A 19,526-nucleotide genomic window follows, 5' to 3' on the forward strand; every position below is an offset into this window, starting at 1 on the left:
GCCCCAGTCCCAATGCAGAGACTCGAGACCCAAGACCCGAGACCCGAGACCCGAGTCGCAGGGACGCGCAGTGCTTTGCTGAGTCCGTGCCCCACGCAGCCCTCGCCATGGGCCTGGAGCTCTACCTGGACCTGCTGTCCCAGCCCTGCCGCGCCGTCTACATCTTCGCCAAGAAAAACGGGATCCCCTTCCAGCTGCGCCCCGTGGAGCTGCGCCAAGGTGGGCCGGTCCTCGGGTTTGGGGGGCACCGAGAGTCCGGGGAGGGCCTGGGAGGCAGACCTTGCCTCGGGGACCCCTCCCCGCTCCTGCGCCTCCTCTTAACTGGGCCATCGCTGGGCTGATTTGGGCACTAGTCCACGGAAGGTGAGTGCCAGAGGTTTCCCCCAAACTCTGCTTGGTTCCCCCGCCCAGATTATGAATGAGGGGGGCTCAGCTGGCGCCGAATAAAGAGGGGCAGAGGCGAGGAATAGCGGGAGGAGGGGAGACCTGGCACGTCAGCGTGGTGCCTCTTGGGCCTGAGGGAACCCCGACCCCAGACAAGAGGTGGGAGCCTTAGGAGAGGGGTCGGGGGCACCAGGCACCCAGATGGGGACAGATCTGGAGTCCCTGCTTTGTAGTCCTGGCTGCCAGGACAGAAAGCAAACCCCAGGGACTGACTTTGCAGGTCTGCCCTCTGTAACCCCTACCCAGTCTGCATCGGCGTCCCCTGCTACCCCTTCCTCTGTTCTTCCTTCTCTGCCTCTCTCTTTCATTTAAAAAGATTGTTTTATGGGGCCAGCGCCATGGCTCACTTGGTTAATCCTCTGCCTGCGGAGCCAGCATCCCATATGGGTGCCGGGTTCTAGGCCCGGCTGCTCCTCTTCCAGTCCAGCTCTCTGCTGTGGCCTGGAATGGCAGTGGAGGGTGGCCCAAGTGCTTGGGCACCTGCACCCGCATGGGAGACCAGGAGAAGCACTTGGCTCCTGGCTTCGGATCAGCACAGCGCCGGCTGTAATGGCCATTTGGGGGGGTGAACCAACAGAAGGAAGACCTTTCTCTCTCTCTCTCTCTCACTGTCTAACTCTGTCAAAAAAAAAAAAAGATTGTTATTTATTTGAAAGGCAGAGTTATAAAGAGAGAGAGAGAGATCTTCCATCCACAGGCTCATTCCCCAAAGGGCCGCAACAGTCTTCCATCCAATACCCCCTTAATGGCAAGTCCACACTTGGCACTGCTCTGGCCCACGGCCTGAAATTTCATCTCTTCCCAGCCTCTCTGGGTGCTGCCCACTATCCCACTATCCTGGGGGTGTGGGACCAGGGAGAGAGGGGACAAAGGGGCATCCAGGTGGGATGCAGCTGGGGGGTGTTTCCCCAAGAGAGGAGATGAGGGCTCCCTGGTGGCAGAGCCCCCTGCAGGGAGGTCCAGGGAGGGTGGTGGGGTCCCTGCAGTGGGAGGGGAAAAGCCATATGTCTGCCTTCCAGGGCATTCTACCTGCTCTGCAGGATGATGGGGACCAAAGCGGGGAGTTGGTACCAAGTGATTAGGTCTCAGGGAAAGTTCACTTCCTTGGAGTGGAGGGGGGAGCGCTGTGGGAAATCCTAGCTCCACTCAGGGGACCTCCCCTGCAGCCCCGGACACCCTGCATGTGAACTCATGAAGCTGCCAGTGGTGGGCAGAGGAGGGGGTGGGGGTGGAGGTGTGAGGGAAGGGCCAGGCCCACCGCGTGCACCTGGAGCTCCAGTGGAGAGCATCAGCTTGTGGGAGGGCTATGCCTGTGGGACTGGGCGAATTGGGGGGGGGGGGGTCCATGTCTGTCTCATGCTAGCTCCTCTCCTCCCATGGCGTCCCATCCCCTGCCCCAGAGAGCAGCGTCCTGGGGCCCCACCACCGCAGGAGGTAGCCCAGGCTGCGGGGGGCTCAGGCTTCTGCCCTCACCACCCCCTGGGGTTCTTCTGTCTGCAGCCGAGCACCTCAGTGAAGCCTTCGCCCAGGTGAACCCCTTGAAGAAGGTGCCGGCCTTGAAGGATGGGGACTTCACCTTGGCTGAGAGGTACCTGGGCCCCTGGGGCCGCTGCTGGGCCCTGCTGCATGCACCCTGTCCCAGCGCTTGAGGCTACAGACACGGAAGCTGGGGTCCTCAAAGGGACAGTCCTCTTTGTCCCAGTCCCGCCCTGGGGCTGAGACCCAGGCCCCTGCCTGCTCTTCCAGTCACCAGGATAGTTGGAGAACCAAGTGCTCTGTCTACTGGCCAGAGCGTCCCTGGGAGCAGGGCACAGGCCTGGGCATGGGGAGGTGGTGGCTTCACCCAACCCGGGGCAGCTCCCTGTCCCAGCTGGTGTGGAGCCAGTCTTGTGTTTGGGCTGCCCAGGGGACCCCATCTCTGGGTGGGTCTCCCCCAGGGCTGAGCTGCCAGAGAAGTGGCTGTAGGCCCAGTAAGTTGAAAGCTCTTTAGAGAAAGCCCAACCTTCTCCCAGTTCAGCCCTTTTTGTTACCTGGCTCAGCCGTCCCATAGCCAGGGTAACCGGGGTTTATGGGTTAGAGGTCATCTCGGATCTCGCACCCCCGATGAGTTCCCCAGACACCCTGCCAGGCCCAGTCTTCCTTGTTGGTGCCTCCGTGCTGTTCTGAGGCCTTGCTACTTTTCCCTTTCTGAAAAGATTTATTTGTTTGTTTGAAAGGCAGAGTGACAGAGGGAGAGAGAGAGAGAGAGACCTTTTATCTGCTGATTCACTCCCCCAAATGCCCACAACTGCCAGGTCTGAGCCAGCCAGGCTCAAGCCAAGAGGCAGGAATTCCATCCAGGTCTCCCAACAGGTGGCAGGGGCCTAACCTAAGCACTCGGGCCGTCCCTCCACTGCCTTCCATGGTGCATTAGCACCATCCAAAGAGGAGCAGCCGGCATGTAGATTGGCACTTGGAGATGGGAGACAGGCATTGCAAACAGTGAAGCCACTGTGACATAACGCCTGCTCTGAGTCCTTGTGGCCTCCGAGGGTGGAGCCCTCACAGCTACCAGCCAGGGGCAGGGTGCAACTCCTGCAGGTCTGCCTGCGGTCCTCCTCGCGGGGGGTTTGAGCCATCAGCTGGAAGCAAAAGGAGAGCCAGGGCATCTTGCCCTGACAGCTGTGTCACTAAGCTCGGGCATGGGGTACAGGACTTTTTTTTAAGATTTATATATAATATAAATTTATATATATATATATATATATATATATATATATATTTGAAAGGCTGAGTTGCAGAGAGGCAGAGGCAGAGAGAGAGAGAGAGAGAGGTCTTCCATCCACTGGTTCACTCCCCAATTGGCCGCAATGGCCGGAGCTGTGCTGATCCTAAGCCAGGAGCCAGGAGCCTCTTCTGGGTCTCCTATGCGGGTGCAGGGGCCCAAGGACTTGGGCCATCTTCTACTGCTTTCCCAGGCCATAGCAGAGAGCTGGATCGGAAGCGGAGCAGCCAGATCTCAAATCAGTGCCCATATGGGATGCTGTCACTGCAGGTGGTGGCTTTACCCACTACACTACAGCACCAGCCTTGGTACAGGACTTTTAACAGGGAACATGGACCAGTGGCAAATACAGAAATTCGCCCACCCTTTGGGCTGGGGTGCCCAACACGTGGGACACCTTAAGTTCCAAACTGACAAATCCTCGGTCTCCTCCCAGACTCGTCCTCATCACAACAGCATGGCAGCCCCCACAGCCTAGAACAGGAAGGGAGCACCAGGGTCTTCCTCGCATCTGTGGTTCCAGGCTCCTGCAGCATCCCATGTGTTTTCTGGGCAAGGCTTGAGGGTCTAGATAGCAGCTGATTCTTGTCAAAAAGAATGACCTGACCAAGGAGGGGGTGGTGACAAGAAAGTGCCCCCACCTGGACAAGCAGGCCATCTGAGGCTGCTGTGAATGCCAGAGAGGGCAGTGGATTCAGACCAGGAAGAGCTGAGCTTCCTTCGGGCTGAGCTTGGATGCTGCCTCCTGCAGGAAGCTCTCTCTGGTTTGCTGATCAGAAGCTGCCTCTGGACCCTTTGCTCTGCTGTGGGATTCAGCCTGGTGGTAGCATGAGCTTGAGTGTTAGCCTCAGGAAGACTTTCAGCTTTGCTACCAAGGGCTGTGTGGCCTGGGGCAAGTGCTTCCACACTTCTTTAAAATGTATTTACTTATTTGAAAGGCAGACAGAGAAGCAGATCTTTCTGCTAGTTCACTACCCAAGTGCCCACCATCAGCTGAAACTGGGCCAGGCTGAAGCCAGGAGCCAGGGTCTCCCATTTGAGTGGCAGAGACTCAAGTACTTGAGCCATCGTCTGCTGCTTCCCAGGCACATCAGCAGGGAGCTGGATTGGAAGCAGAGCAGCCAGGACTTGAACCAGCACTCTGATACAGGGTGCTGGCGTAACCCCCTGCACTGTATCGCCAGGCCACTCCCCCTTCACCTTTCTAAGCCTGGCTTCCTTGTCTATGCACTGAGGCTCATACTTTGTCAGATTGTCAGGAGGATTAAAGAAGGCCCCATGTATGCAGTCCCTAGGATGATGCCCTTCCTTCTCCCACCCCGTGCCCTGTCCCCCACAGTGTGGCCATCCTGCTCTACCTGACGCACAAGTATAAGGTCCCCGACCACTGGTACCCTCAGGACCTGCAGGCCCCGGGCTCGTGTGGACGAGTACCTGGCGTGGCAGCACACTGCCCTGCGCAGAAGCTGCCTCCGGGCTCTGTGGCACAAGGTGAGGCTTGGGGAGGGCTGGGCACAGGGGCTGGAGCACTGCTGAATGCTTCCTTTCTGCCGGGATGGTTTCTGCTGACCTGTCGTTGCTGTCACTGATGCTTCTGCTGTGCCTGCAGTGCTGGTCCATCTAATGCATTCTTTAGTTTGAGATGTGCATTTTTCATTTCTAGAAATTGTTTCTTAGGGTTTCGATTTCTCCACTGAAGTTGCCATCTGTTCACACATGTTGTCCACTTTTTTCTCTGAAATTTTTTTAATGTTTTTTTAAAAGATTTATTTATTTATATGAAAGTCATAGTTACACAGAGTGGAGAGGCAGAGAGAGAGAGAGAGAGAGAGGTCTTCCATCCGCTGGTTCACTCCCCAATTGGCCACAATGGCTGGAGCTGTGCCAATCTGAAACCAGGAGCCAGGAGCTTCCTCCGGGTCTCCCACGCGGGTTGCAGGGACCCAAGGACTTGGGCCATCTTCTACTGTTTTCCCAGCCCATGGCAGAGAGCTGGATAGGAAGTGGAGCAGCCGGGTCTTAAACCTGTGCCCATATGGGATGCTGGCACTGCAGGCGGTGGCTTTATTCGCTACACCACAGTGCTGGCCCCAGCACGTTTATTATTATTATTTAAAAGTCTTTGTTGGCTAATTTCTTTTATTAAAGCTTTATTTATTTATTTGAAAGTCCAGCTTACAGAAAGAGAGAGAGAGAGAGAGAGAGAGAGAGAGAGAGCTATCTTCCATCCACTGATTCATTCCCCAGATGGCCGCAATGGCCAGGGCTGGGCCAGGCTGAAGCCAGGAGCCAGGAGCTTCTTCCAGGTCTCTCATGTAAGTAGCAAGACCCAAGCACTTGGGCATCTTCCATCACTTTCCCAGGTGCATCAGCAGGGAGCTGGATCAGAAATGGAGCAGCCAGGACTTGGAACCATCATCCATACAGGATGCAGTGTCGCAGGTGACAGCTACAATGCCACAATGCCAGCCCCTTGGTCAGCTAATTTCAACACCAGGATCTGTTCCTATTGGCTGCCCCCCACCCCCATCATAATTAGGGGTCACATTTTCCTGCTTCTTCGCATGTTTTGTAAGTTATTTTCGTGTGCTGGACATTATGTATAAAGAGGAGTCGAGATTGAAGCGTGTAATCACTACTCCCGGGAAGGGCTTGCACTTTCCCTGTCAGGCAGCCCCACTGTGAGGCTCCTGTCTTCCAGCTACTCAGAGAGAGGCTGGGTTGTGGCTTTAGCCAGAACGAGTTCATCTCTGGCTTCAAATACAGATGCTCTCCTACTTAGGATGGTTCAACCGATGCTCTTTCTCATTCTTGATGATGCAAGAGTAATACACATTCAATAGAAACTATACCTCGAATTTTGCATTCTGATTTTCTCCCTGGTTGGTGGTATGTGATACAATACTCTCTCATGATACTGGACCACAACAGAAAGTTATGTCTCCCCATGAGCCATGTGAGCACAGGAGTGAACAGTGGGGTGTTTCCAGTGTCGCTGGGTTGCTAAGCTACAATATTCAATAAGTTACCTGTACTAAATGTGTTTTTTTTTTTTTTTGACAGGCAGAGTTAGACAGTGAGAGAGAGAGAGAGAGAGGGAGACAGAAAGAGTTATAGACAGTGAGAGAGAGAGACAGAGACAAAGGTCTTCCTTCCGTTAGTTTACTCTCTTAATGGCCGCCACAGCCGGCACTGCGCCAATCTGAAGCCAGGAGCCGGGTGCTTCCTCTCAGTCTCCCATGCGGGTGCAGGAACCCAAGCACTTGGGCCATCCTCCACTGCACTCCCTGGCCACAGCAGAGAGCTGGACTGGAAGAGGAGCAACCGAGACTAGTATCTGGCACCCCAACCGGAACTAGAACCCGGGGTGCCGGCACCACAGGCAGAGGATTAGCCTAGTGAGCCACAGCACTGGCCCCTAAATGCATTTTTTACTTCCTGTAGATTCAATTTGTAATAGGTTTATTGTGACCTAACCCCATATTATGACTTGAGGAGCATCTGTATTATTAAAATTTATTTATTTGTTTGAGAGGCAGAGAGACACAGAGAGAAAGAGAAAGAGACAGATAGGACAGAGAGAGTTTCCATCCACAGGTTCACTCTACGAATGACCACAATAGCCAGGATCCAGAAACTCCATCCTCCATGTGGGTGGCAGGAGCCCAATTACTCAAGCTATCATTGCTGCCTCCCAGGGTCTGCATAAGTAGGAAGCTGGAATCAGGAGCCAGAACTTGGAATTGAACCCAGGCACCCCAAATTAATTAACTAATTTGAAAGGCAGAGATATAGAGAAAGAAGGAAATAGAGAGAGAAAAACCTTCCATTTGCTGGTTCACTGTCCAAATGACTGCAACAGCCAGTTGCAGGCTGAATTCAGCCAGAAGTTAGCAGCTTCTTCTAGGTCTCCCACATGGTACAGGGGCCCAAGTACTTGGGCCATCTTCCACTGCTCACCCAGGCGAATTAGCAGGGAGCTGGATGGGAAGTGAAGCAGCTGGGACTCGAACCAGTGCGGATATGGAATGCCAGTGCTGCAAGCAGAGGTTTAACCTTCTACGCCATAGAGCCGACCCTGGGACATGGGCAGCTTACACAATGATGACCATCATGACATTAAACATCTGCCCTGAGCAAGTGAGCCTTGAAGGTGGAATCAAGTTATTCATTTACTGCAGGAGAACTTTGGGATCTTGGACCAGAAAGCAGACATGGGGGCCTTTGCCAGTGTGGGTGGAAGGAGGGGATGGGGAGTCATTGTTTAATGGTCCAGTGGCAGTGCTATACGATGAAGACAGTTCTGGAGGTGTGGGATAGTGATCATTGCACAATGCAGGTACACTTAAGCTGTGTACACTTTGACATCTGCACTGTGAAAGTTGCCGGTGCCAGGATGGAGTCGCTTATGTCGAACTCTAGCAGAGTCAGGTCTGGGGAGGTGTGAGCAAGCGCGCTCGTGCATAAATGCCTGGGATGCACCTGTCGCAGGGCATGCTTTCGTGTGAATCAGTGAGGGATGCAACTGTCGCAGGGCATGCTTTCGTGTGAATCAGTGACAGGGCATTTGACAAGACCTTCCCCAAGAGTGCTGTCTGCTGGATAAGCAGGTGCACAAGGAAGGAAGGAGAAGAAACAAGTTTAGGAGATCTATCAGGAGGCGTGGAGTTCAGCATCACTGCAGCCAACAGCCGAGCCAGGTTGCCTGCGTCCCAGATGGGCATGCCAGGATTCAAATCCTTGCTCCACTTCTGATTCCGGCTTCCTGCTAAGGCACACTCCAGGAGGCAGAAGGTGGTGGCTCAGGTGCCTAGGCCCCCTGCTACTCATCTGGGAGACCCAGAGTGAGTTCTCTGCTCCTGGCTGCAGACTGGCTCTGGTTGTTGCAATTATCTGGGGAGTGAGCCAGCAGATGGAAGAGCTCTCTCTGTCTATGTCTCTGCCTCTGTTTGCTTTTCAAATAAAATAGATAACTAAAACTTCTTTTTTTTAATGCTGCCCTTAAGAATTCTGCTGGGGTCCAGTGTTGTGATTCAGCAGGTTAAAGCTGCAGCACCAGCATTCCATAGGGCACCAGTTCAAGTCCCAGCTGCTCCACTTCCAATCCAGCTTTCTGCTGTGGCCTGGGAAAGCAGTAGAGGATGGCTCAAGTGCTCGGGCCCCTGCACCCACGTAGGAGACCCAGAATAAGCTCCTGGATCCTGGCTTCTGCCTGGCTCAGCCCTGGCCATTGCAGACATTTGAGGAAGTGAACCAATGGATTCAAGATCTTTCTCCTCCTCCTCCTCCTCCTCTCTGTAACTCTGCCTTTGAAATAAACAAATAAAAAGAGAAAGAAATAAAGATCACCTTTACTAAACAATGCTGGGGTGGCCATGCGGATGGAGCTGCTAGCAGTACCCAGCTCCCTGCTCCATCTGTCCTAAATCAGTCCTGGAAAGCCAATGTGCATAGCTCCTGGCCACTATGACTCGGGAAAGGGCTATTTGAGGTCTGGTAGATGGACTTTACCTGGTTACCACCTCCCACAGAGAAATACAAGCATGTTTCAGCTGTTATCTGAATGTCCACCCACTGGGCTGAATCATTTCCTTGTAGGTAGGTTGCAGCTCTGGGTAACTCCCTGAAAGGATTTGGTTTAAGATTAGGCAGCACTCCAGAGAAGCCATATGCACAAGGCCCCTTGCTTAGCAACCGCTGTCTCAGCCAATAGGCTGACACTAACTCCTGAAACAAATCCTGGCGGCCTTGGGGTTTTGTAACATTTGGTTTCAAAATAGCTTCTTCTCTTCTTCTTGAACAAAGTCCCCTTTTCCCCAAGCCAGCCATAGGCTTCCTCCTCTCCAATAGGATTCTCAGTGAGCCTCAAAATATAGCTCATTTATTCTGCACAGCCTGTTTCTTTTTCATTTTTTAAAAATATTTGTTTATTGGCCGGCGCCGCGGCTCACTAGGCTAATCCTCCGCCTAGCGGTGCCGGCACACCGGGTTCTAGTCCCGGTCAGGGCGCCGGATTCTGTCCCGGTTGCCCCTCTTCCAGGCCAGCTCTCTGCTATGGCCAGGGAGTGCAGTGGAGGATGGCCCAGGTGCTTGGGCCCTGCACCCCATGGGAGACCAGGAAAAGCACCTGGCTCCTGGTTCCTGCCATCGGATCAGCGCGGTGCGCCGGCCGCAGCGCGCCGGCCAAGGCGGCCATTGGAGGGTGAACCAACGGCAAAGGAAGACCTTTCTCTCTGTCTCTCTCTCACTGTCCACTCTGCCTGTCAAAAAAAAAATTAATAAAAAAAATAAAAAAAATAAAAAAATATTTGTTTATTTATTTGAGAATCAGAGTACACAGAGGAGAGACACACACAGAGAGAGGCCTTCCATCTGCTGGTTCACTCTCTAATTGCCTGCAATGGCTGGAGCTGCGCCGATCCGAAGCCAGGAGCCAGGAGTTTCCTCCGGGTCTCCCATGTGGGTGCAGGGGCCCAAGGACTTGGGCCATCTTCTGCTGCTTTCCCAGGACATAGCAGAGAGGTGGATCAGCAGTGGAGCAGCTGGGACTGGAACTGGCACCCATATGGGATGCCGGCACTGCAGGCATGGTTTTACCCGCTATGCCACAGCACCGGCCCCAGCCTGTCTGTTTCTTTTTAGGCTAACCACCCCAAACTGTGCACTTGAAAATGTTTCACTACTGAAATGGTTAATTTGATAAATTTTATATTATGCCATAATTTAAAAATTATCATGCCAATGTATTAACACATTCTATTTATTTTATTTTTTAAAATTTTCATGTACTTGAGTTAAGTCAGCACCTGTTCTGTTTCTGGGATGTTCTTTTTGTGCATTAAAAATTTTCAAAATTAAAAAAAAAAATTTTTCATGTACTTGAAAGGTAGAGCAGCAGAGAAAGAGAGGTAGAGACAGAGACAGAGATCTTCCATCTCCCCAAATGCCCACAACAGCCCTGGCTGGGCCAGGCTGAAGCCAGGAGCCAGGAGCTTCATCCAGTTCTCCCACGTGGGTGCAGAGGCCCAAGTATTTGGACTGTCTTCTGCTGCCTTCCCAGGAATTAGCATTAGCAGGAAGCTGGATCAGAAGTGGAGAAGCTGGGATTCGAACTGGCACGCTGTATGGGATGCAGGCGTCTCAAGCAGCAGCCTAACTACTTGCCCCTGTAGGAAATAAAATGATTAATGAAGTATTTTATGTTCTCATTTTGTACTGAGCTTTCAGATTCTGGGGCGTGTTTAGGTGCACAGCACCTGTCAGCTGGAACAGGCCACATTTCCTGAGCTTGGGGGCCGCCGCGGCTGTGGTGACCACGCTGGACATCACAGGTCTCAACTTTCACTTTCTTGTTCTTTGTTCCTTGATCTTCCTTTTCTTAAGGCTTTCGAGAAAAGCAAGCTTATTTGCTTTCCAATGCCTTTGTTTCCGAGAGAGCTCGCTGATCTGCTGCTCTGGTCATTAGACCAGCTTCCTTTTTGAAAGCATAGGACTAATTCCGGGTTGCAAAACTTGTTCTCCCTCCTGTCATCCCTGGGATCCTCTTCATGTGAAAAAGAAACACTGGAGAACAAAACATCCACGAACCTCTTTTTGTGTCCTTACTGCTTGCTATGAGGCCAACCCGCCCACTGCAGGTGCAAGTCCTTCTAGTTCGGGATTGTATACATTATTTTTTTTTTTAAATTTTTGACAGGCAGAGTGGACAGTGAGAGAGAGAGACAGAGAGAAAGGTCTTCCTTTTGCCGTTGGTTCACCCTCCAATGGCCGCCGCTGCAGCCGGCGCACCGCGCTGATCCGATGGCAGGAGCCAGGATCCAGGTGCTTTTCCTGGTCTCCCATGGGGTGCAGGGCCCAAGCACCTGGGCCATCCTCCACTGCACTCCCTGGCCACAGCAGAGGGCTGGCCTGGAAGAGGGGCAACCGGGACAGAATCCGGCGCCCCGACCGGGACTAGAACCCGGTGTGCCGGCGCCGCAAGGTGGAGGATTAGCCTATTGAGCCACGGCGCCGGCCAAGGATTGTATACATTATTGCATTTATGTAATACACTATTACACTTACAATCACAAGCCAAATCCAGTTTGATTGGAATGTTTAAAGTCGTATGTGAGTGTCATGAGGCAGGCATTTGGGGCAACCGTTAGGATGATATTTGGGGCACCTGCAGCCCACAGACGAGATCCCCAGCGGTTTCAGTTTTGGTCCTCCTGACTCCAGTTTCCTTCTGATGCGCACCTCGGGAGATGGCAGTGTTGGCTCTGGTACGTGATTGCCTGCCTCTCAGGTGGGAGACTGGATTGAGTACTAGGCTCTTGGCTTCAGTGTGGCTCAGCCCCAGCTGTTGCAGGCTTTTGGGAAGTGAACCAGAGGATGGAAGATCCCTCTCTCTGTCTGTGTCTCTCTCTACCTTTCAAATGCATAAAACATATTTTTTTAAAAAATTAGGGGCCAGGGCCGGCGCCGCGGCTCACTAGGCTAATCCTCCGCCTAACGGCGCCGGCACACTGGGTTCTAGTCCCGGTCGGGGCGCCGGATGCTGTCCCGGTTGCCCCTCTTCCAGGCCAGCTCTCTGCTGTGGCCAGGGAGTGCAGTGGAGGATGGCCCAGGTGCTTGGGCCCTGCACCCCATGGGAGACCAGGAAAAGCACCTGGCTCCTGGTTCCTGCCATCGGATCAGCGCGGTGCGCCGGCCGCAGCGCGCCGGCCGCGGCGGCCATTGGAGGGTGAACCAATGGCAAAGGAAGACCTTTCTCTCTGTCTCTCTCTCTCACTGTCCACTCTGCCTGTCAAAAAATTAAAAAAAAATAATAAAAATTTAAAAAAAAGAAAAAGAAAGAAAAAAAATTAGGGGCCAGTGCCGTGGCATAGCAGGTAAATCCACCGCCTGCAGTGCCAGCATCCTTTATGGGCGCCGGTTCGAGTCCCAGCTGCTCCTCTTCCGATCCAGCTCTCCGCTATGGCTTGAGAAAGCAGTGGAAGATGGCCCAGGTCCTTGGGCCCCCGCACCCACGTGGGAGACCCGGAGACCAGGAGCTCCAGGCTCCTGGTTTTGGGTCAGCATAGTTTGGCCATTGCAGCCATCTGGGGAGTGAACCAGCAGATGGAAGACCTCTCTCTCTCTCTGCTTCTGCCGCTCTGTAATTCTGCCTTTCAAATAAGTAATTAAATCTTAAAAAAAATTTATAAAACTTTTATCAGTTTCAATGTTCTCATACTTATTCCATTCTGCAACTTGCATTTTTCACTCAGTGTTGTGTGTTTTGAAAATTTTGCCATGGGTAGATCAAATGCATTCATTCTAACTGCTCTATGGTATTTTATTATATAAACAGATCAGAACTTATTTATCAGTTCATTATTTCAAAGTCACACATTGCTTAACAGCCAGAATGTTCTGAAACCTACGTCATTACACAATTTCATCACTGTACAAACACCAGAGTTCACTTATATAAACCCAGATAAGAAAGGTCTTCCCCTCGCTATGCCCTCTTGATGCCATCAAGAAAGGCAGGAAGCCGTATGAGGCTGCAGCTGGCCTAAACAGCGACCTTTTTCAAAGTTTAAAAGATACTTTCGGGGCCGGCACCGTGGCACAGCAGGTTAATCCTCCGCCTGCAGCGCCAGCATCCCATGTGGGTACCGGTTCTAGTCCCGGCTGCTCCTCTTCTAATCCAGCTCTCTGCTATGGCCTGGGAAAGCAGTAGAGATAGCCCAAGTCCTTGGGCCCCTGCACCCACATGGGAGACCCAGAAGCTCCTGGCTCCTGGCTTCGGATCAGCTCAGCTCTGGCTGTTGTGGCCATTTGGAGAGCGAACCAGCAGATGGAAGGCCTCTCTCTCTCTCTGTCTCTGTCTCTCTGTAACTCTGCCTTTCAAATAAATAAATCTTTAAAAAGATACTTTAGTAAGCCTGTTCAGAATGACAGACAGGGACTGAGAGAAAGGAATTATTATTTTTTTTATTTGACAGGTAGAGTTATAGACAGTGAGAGAGAGACAGAGAGAAAGGTCTTCCTTCCATTGGTTCACTCCCCAAATGGCTGCCATGGCCGGAGCTACGCCAATCCGAAGCCAGGAGCCAGGTGCTTCTCCTGGTCTCCCATGCGGGTGCAGGGCCCAAGCACTTGGGCCATCCTCCACTGCCCTCTCAGGCCACAGCAGAGAGCTGGACTGGAAGAGGAGCAACTGGGACTAGAACCCGGCACCCATATGGGATGCTGGCGCCGCAGGCGGAGGATTAACCATGTGAGCCATGGTGTCAGCCCCAAGAAAGGAATTATTTTACAGTGCAATATTAGTAGACATAATTTTTAAGTCTCATTTGCAACGTTAAATGTCTGTTTAAATATTATCTCATGTGCCTTGTAAAGCTCAACAGATTTGTGTCAAACCAAATTGCAAAAAAAAATTTTTTTGGTTTGCTTGTAAAGATTTTTTTTTTCATTTATTTACTCGAAAGACAGAGAGAAAGATCATCCATTGGCTGGTTCCCTCTCCAAAGGGCTAAAATAGCAGGGCTGGGCCAGGCTGAGCCCGGAGCTGGGAGCTCCATCTGGGTTTCCCACACGGTGGCAGGGGCCCAAGTGCTGTGCTATCCCTGCACTGGTTTCCCAGGTGGAATAACAGAGAGCTGGGGGCCAGCGCTGTAGCGCAGCAGGTTTAAGCCCTGGCCTGCAGTGCCGGCTTCCCATGTGGGCGCTGGTTTGAAGCCCAGCTGCTCCACTTCCGATCCAGCTCTCTGCTATGGCCTGGGAAAGCAGTAGAAGATGGCCCAAGTCCTTGGGCCCCTGCACCCATGTGGGAGACCCAGAAAAAGCTCCTGGCTCCTGGTTTCGGATCGGTGCAGTTCCAGCCATCTCGGCCATCTGGGGAGTGAACCAGCAGATGGAAGACCTCTCTCTCTGCCTCTGCCTTTCTCTGTAACTCTGTCTTTCAAAGAAATAAAATAAATCTTAAAAAAAAAAAAAACAACAGGAAGTTGGACCAGAAGCTGAGCCAGGACAGCAGGCACTCCAACATGGGATGTGGATATCCCAGTTAGTAGCCTAGCCTGCTGTGCCACAGTGCCTACCCTCTGCATTGCCACTTCTGGACTTTGTTTGGAAATGCACCATAAAACAATGCCATATCAGATGAACATTATAACGCTTGCCTAGGAGTCTCGAGTGGAGACCGAGTAACTACTAACGAATATTTTTCCCTTTGCAATTTGTAGAGAGTTCAAGAGTGATTAAATGTACTAAATATTTTTTTAAGGTTTGTTTATTTATTTGAGAAGCAGAGTTACAGATAGAGAGAGGGAGAGACAGAGAGAGAGGTCTTCCATTCCGTGGTTCACTCCCCATATGACCGCAATGGTCGGGGCTGGGCCAGGCTGAAGCCAGGAGCCAGGCGTTTCCACATGGGTGCAGGGGCCCAAGCACTTGGGGCATCTTCCACTGCTTTACCAGGCCATTAGCGGAGAGCTGGATTGGAAGTGGAGCAGCCAGGGCTTGAACTGGCGCCCATATGAGATGCCGGCACTGCAAGCGAAGGCACACAGCACTGGCCCAAATGTGCTGAATCTTAAGCAAAGTAAATTTATGATAATACTAAAAATATGCAAATAGTGCAAAATGACTTACAAGTTACAGTGGCTGCATTATGCAGAACCAAGTACTGTGTGAAATACCTGTCTAAACACAAATATGATGAAATATTTCCTTTCATTAGGCAAAATTTCCTAGCATTACACGTGTGCTATATGGGCTTGAGAATTTACTTAACATAGTCCTGCAAAAAACTGGTTGCAAGAACTACATAACCTGCAAGAAAAAAAAATTCATCTTTTAAAAAAGGTGAAAATAGGCCGGCGCCGTGGCTCACTAGGCTAATCCTCTGCCTGCAGCGCCGGCACCCCGGGTTCTAGTCCCGGTTGGGGCGCCGTTTCTGTCTCAGTTGCTCCTCTTCCAGGCCAGCTCTCTGCTGTGGCCTGGGAAGGCAATGGAGGATGGTCCAAGTGCTTGGGCCCTGCACCCGCATGGGAGACCAGGAGAAGCACCTGGCTCCTGGCTTCGGATCGGCGCAGCGTGCTGGCCATAGCGGCCATTTGGGGGTGAACCAATGGAAGAAAGACCTTTCTCTCTGTCTTTCTCTCTCACTGTCTAACTCTGCCTGTCAAAAAAAAAAAAAAAAAAGGTGAAAATATCACCATAGAGATTAATAACATTGGGGCAGTATTAAGACTCCAGTGTCCCATATGGGAGTGCTGCTTGTCCTGGCTATGTAAACTATAACTAATGTACATCCTGGGATGCAGCAGGTGATGGCTGCTTGGGGCCCTGCCACCTACGTGGGAGACGTGGATGAAGTTGCAGGCTTTGGCCTGGCCCAGCCTTGGCTGTTGTGTGGGCATTTGGAGAGTGAATCAGCAGATGGCAGACCTCTCTCTCTCTCCCTGTCTCTCTACCTTTCAAATAAAATGAAAATAAATAAATGATTTTTAAAACTGCATTTAAAAATAATAAACTAGCCATGACCTCATAACATTTCTGTCCACAACATATGGCGTATACGCCTGGGGTTCCGTGAGATTATAATGGAGCTGTCACCTAGTGGTGACACAGCCATTGTGTCATCATAGCACAACCCATTATACTTATGTGTGTAGGATGCTGGTGTGAACACCCTGTGCTGCCAGTCATACACAAATCTAGCCTAGACAATTGTGTTCCTATACAGAACTTGATAATGATAATCACTGATTATGTTACTGCTCTATGTTATTACTATACTATATGTTTTTTTAAAGTTTTTACTGATTTGGGGCTGGTGTTGTGCTATAGCAGGTTAAGTTACCACCTGTGATGTGGCATCCCATATGGGTGCCAGTTCGAGTCCCAGCTGCTCCACTTCCAATCCAGCTCCTGCTAATGCTCCTGGGAAAGCAGCAGAAGATGGCTCAGGTGCTTGGGTCCCTGCAGCCACGTGGAGACCTGGAGGAAGCTCCTGGCTCCTGGCTTCAGCCTGGCCCAGCTGTGGCCAGTGCAGCTATTGTGGGGCGTGAACTAGGTGGTGGAAGATCTCTCTCTTTCTCTCTATATATCTTTCTCCCTCCCTCTCTCTCTATCTTAGACTTTCAAATAAATAATCTCTTTAAACATTTATTAATTAAAAAAATATTGGAAAGGCAAAGAGATAGAGATAGGCAAAGAAATTCCCAATCCCCTGGTTCGTTCCCCAAATGCCCACAGTAGCTGGGGTTGGGCCAGGCCAAAATCAGGAGCCAGGAACTCCAACCAGGTCTCCAGCTGAGTGGCAGGGACCCAATTCCTTGAGCCATCACTTGCTGCTTCCCAGGGTTTGCATTAGCAGGAAGCCGGGGTCTGGAGCTGAGAGCCAGGACTTGAACCCAGGCATTCCAGTATGGCAATTGATCTTTTAATTCCATTTTGCCATGAACATTTTGAAGCACCCTTGAATTACAGATGAGGAACTGGAAACTCGGAAGGTTTGAGTATCTTGCTCAAGGTCACTCACCATAGCCCAATGGGCTGTAACCACCATCTTGCCCATTAGGTAACCTTGATGGGTCATCTCAAACCTTGTGGGAAAAATGGAGTCTTCAAGATAACCTTCTAGAATGTTCTTTCTCTCATGTCTGTAATGTTAGCATTTCTTGAGAAAGTCCAGGTGCTTCTGGATTAGCTGTGGGCTGCCCTTGCTGACTGGTTAGCTGTGAGCCACTCCTTACCACAGATCCAGGCTGTACACCCACCCAAGACTGTGCTTCTGTCCGTAGGTCCCCTCGGTAAATTTCCCTGTACTCTTGGATTTGTCCACCTCCGGCTTTGGTCTCTCTGCACCTTCTGTCTGTAGTGACTGGTTCCTGTATGGTGGGTTTTCCAAAACACAACTTTTTAAAGTGACAGAGTAGAGACTTTTTTTTTAAATGTTTATTTCTTTTCTTTCTTCCTTCTTTTTTTTTTTTTTTTTTTTTTTTTTTTTTTTTTTTTTTTTTTGACAGGCAGAGTTAGACAGTGAGAGAGAGAGACAGAGAGAAAGGTCTTCCTTCCTTCCATTGATTCACCCCCCAAATGGCTGCTACGGTCGGCGCGCTGCTCCAATCCAGAGCCAGGAACCAGGTGCTTCCTTCTGGTCTCCCATGCAGGTGCAGGGCCCAAGCACTTGGGCCATCCTCCACTGCCTTCCTGGGCCACAGCAGAGAGCTGGACTGGAAGAGGAGCAACCAGGACAGAACCCGGCGCCCCGACTGGAACTAGAACCCGGGGTGCTGGCACTGCAGGCAGAGGATTAGCCTAGTGAGCCACGGAGCCGGGCCATAATGTTTATTTATTTTCATCTACTTGAAAGGCAGAGAGAGAGAGAACACGCTAGCTCTCTTCCCCCAAAAGTGTTAAACTCATTCTCCAGGTCCCCTCGGAGTCGCTTTCAGATGAGCTTGATTTGTTCTATCTGCTGCCCTGAGGCTCAGCCAACCCTAAAGCGTGCAAGAAGGAATGTTTCTTGGGAATTTGCCTGCAGACCTAACCAGCCACGGAAGAGAGGTGCATGAAAGCGACAGGCAGCTCCCAGGCTGCGGGGGAGGGCTCGCCTTCCTACTCCTAGTGGTGGGCTCAGCCCTAAGCCCCCAGTTTTGTTGCTTTCCTCACCAGGTGATGTTCCCTGTTTTCCTGGGCGAGCTGGTATCTCCCGAGCTGCTGGCAGCCACCCTGGCAGAGCTGGAGGTGAACCTGCAGGCGCTTGAGGACAAGTTCCTGCAGAACAAGGCCTTCCTTGCCGGACCCCACATCACCCTGGCCGACCTGGTGGCCATCACGGAGTTAATGCACGTGAGTGCCCCCATTAGGTTGGGGAAGGCGGCGCAGGCCCGCCTAGTTGCCTAAGATGTCCCCATCTGGCTCTGGGCCTGTGCTTACACAGATGTGTTACACATTGGCTGTGTTCATGTACCTCATTCTGTCCCTTTCTCCCTACAGGCTGTGGGGGCTGGTTGCCAAGTGTTTGAAGGTCGACCCAAGCTGGCCACCTGGCGTCAGCGCGTGGAGGCAGCCATGGGGGAGGACCTCTTCCGGGAGGCCCATGAGGTCGTTCTGAAGGTCAAGGACTCTGCACCTGCGGACCCCACCATAAAGCAGAAACTGATGCCAGGCGTGCTGGCCATGATACGATGATACGCTGATACGATGATACGATGATACGATGAGCTTGCAGTTTACAAAGCACCTGCATCTCCAACATCCATGGGAGGCAGGCCCAGAGAGCCTTAGGTTTTCCCACCGTACCCTGGCTCCTTTGGGCCAGGATTCCACCCACACCCTCTCCTCCCAGCTGCCTGAAAACCAAGATAGTAAAGAGCGCACACTTTCACTGCTGTGTGTTAAGTACAGGTAATACATGTGGACTTGGCCTGAGGCCCTGCTTCCGACTCCAATGTGTGATTTGTTTGACCTCCACCCGTCCTGGCTCTGGTCTTCCGTCTTCCTGGAGAACGGAATTTGCAATTGCCCCCTAGCTTTCTGGTTCTTAGCTAGCACAGGGCCCAGCCGGCTCCCACACTGTACATGGATCGATTGGTTGGCCCTGGGGCCGGCCTCCCAGGACACGGCCCTTTTGCATGGAGTTCTGTCCACATCAGCAGGCTTGCTTTTGTCCTACAGAGGTGCTCAGAGAGGAGAAAATCCAAATAGCAGCTCTCCTGCTCAGAACCCATCATGCAGGGAGCTTAAATGCCAGGCCAGGGCACTCAGCAGTAGACGGTAAACAAGGGCAGAGGGCTCCAATTGCATTTGAGAAAAATCTTCTGGCTTCTGCTGGGGGTTGGGCTGGAGGGCAGCCAGAGAGAGAGGGAGAGAGGGGGGAGGGAGCAGGGAGATGAGCTATTACAGTAACTGGGGCCAAAGGTGACTCGTGGAGGACAGGCCCTCGGAAGGGCTAGGGAACAGGGCTTCTCCTGGTTGGAGCGAGTGGCAGCACTAGCCTGAGGAGTGGGTAGTATTGGGAGTGGGGTGGGGACAGAGCTTCCTTAGGGGGGGATCCTGGGATCAGACCAGCAAAGCTAGCCTCAAGTTTTCTAACCACTTGTCCTTTAAACCAAGGGGTTTTTGTGCAATCCTGAGTTAGGGGACTGCTGCTCCTCCGCACGCGGAGGAGCCGCACCGGACCGGACGCTTGTTGTTCCCTTTTTTTACAAGTCCTTTCTATAGTAAAGTAAGAATAAGTAAACAGCAAACTCCCAAAGCAAGAATGAGTAGAGAGAAATGAGAAAGAACGAAGTAACGAACTTCCCCGCGAACTCTCCAACGCACTCTCCAA

The 19,526-nt window shown here is 51.8% G+C and overlaps 1 protein-coding gene across 1 annotated transcript; it reads left to right on the top strand.

The window, feature by feature from the left end:
* The first annotated feature begins 15 nt into the window (after nt 1-15).
* On the top strand, nt 16-18,639 carry LOC100338194 (glutathione S-transferase theta-1). The gene is given in 6 exon segments (XM_008250175.4): nt 16-219; nt 1,945-2,032; nt 4,548-4,620; nt 4,622-4,699; nt 17,867-18,043; nt 18,191-18,639. Coding segments are annotated over 6 exon segments (723 nt in total). The 5' UTR covers nt 16-107; the 3' UTR covers nt 18,386-18,639.
* Nucleotides 18,640-19,526: the final 887 nt, after the last annotated feature.

The sequence above is a fragment of the Oryctolagus cuniculus genome, chromosome 21, assembly GCF_964237555.1.
Source record: "Oryctolagus cuniculus chromosome 21, mOryCun1.1, whole genome shotgun sequence".
Taxonomy (NCBI): Eukaryota; Metazoa; Chordata; class Mammalia; order Lagomorpha; family Leporidae; genus Oryctolagus; species Oryctolagus cuniculus.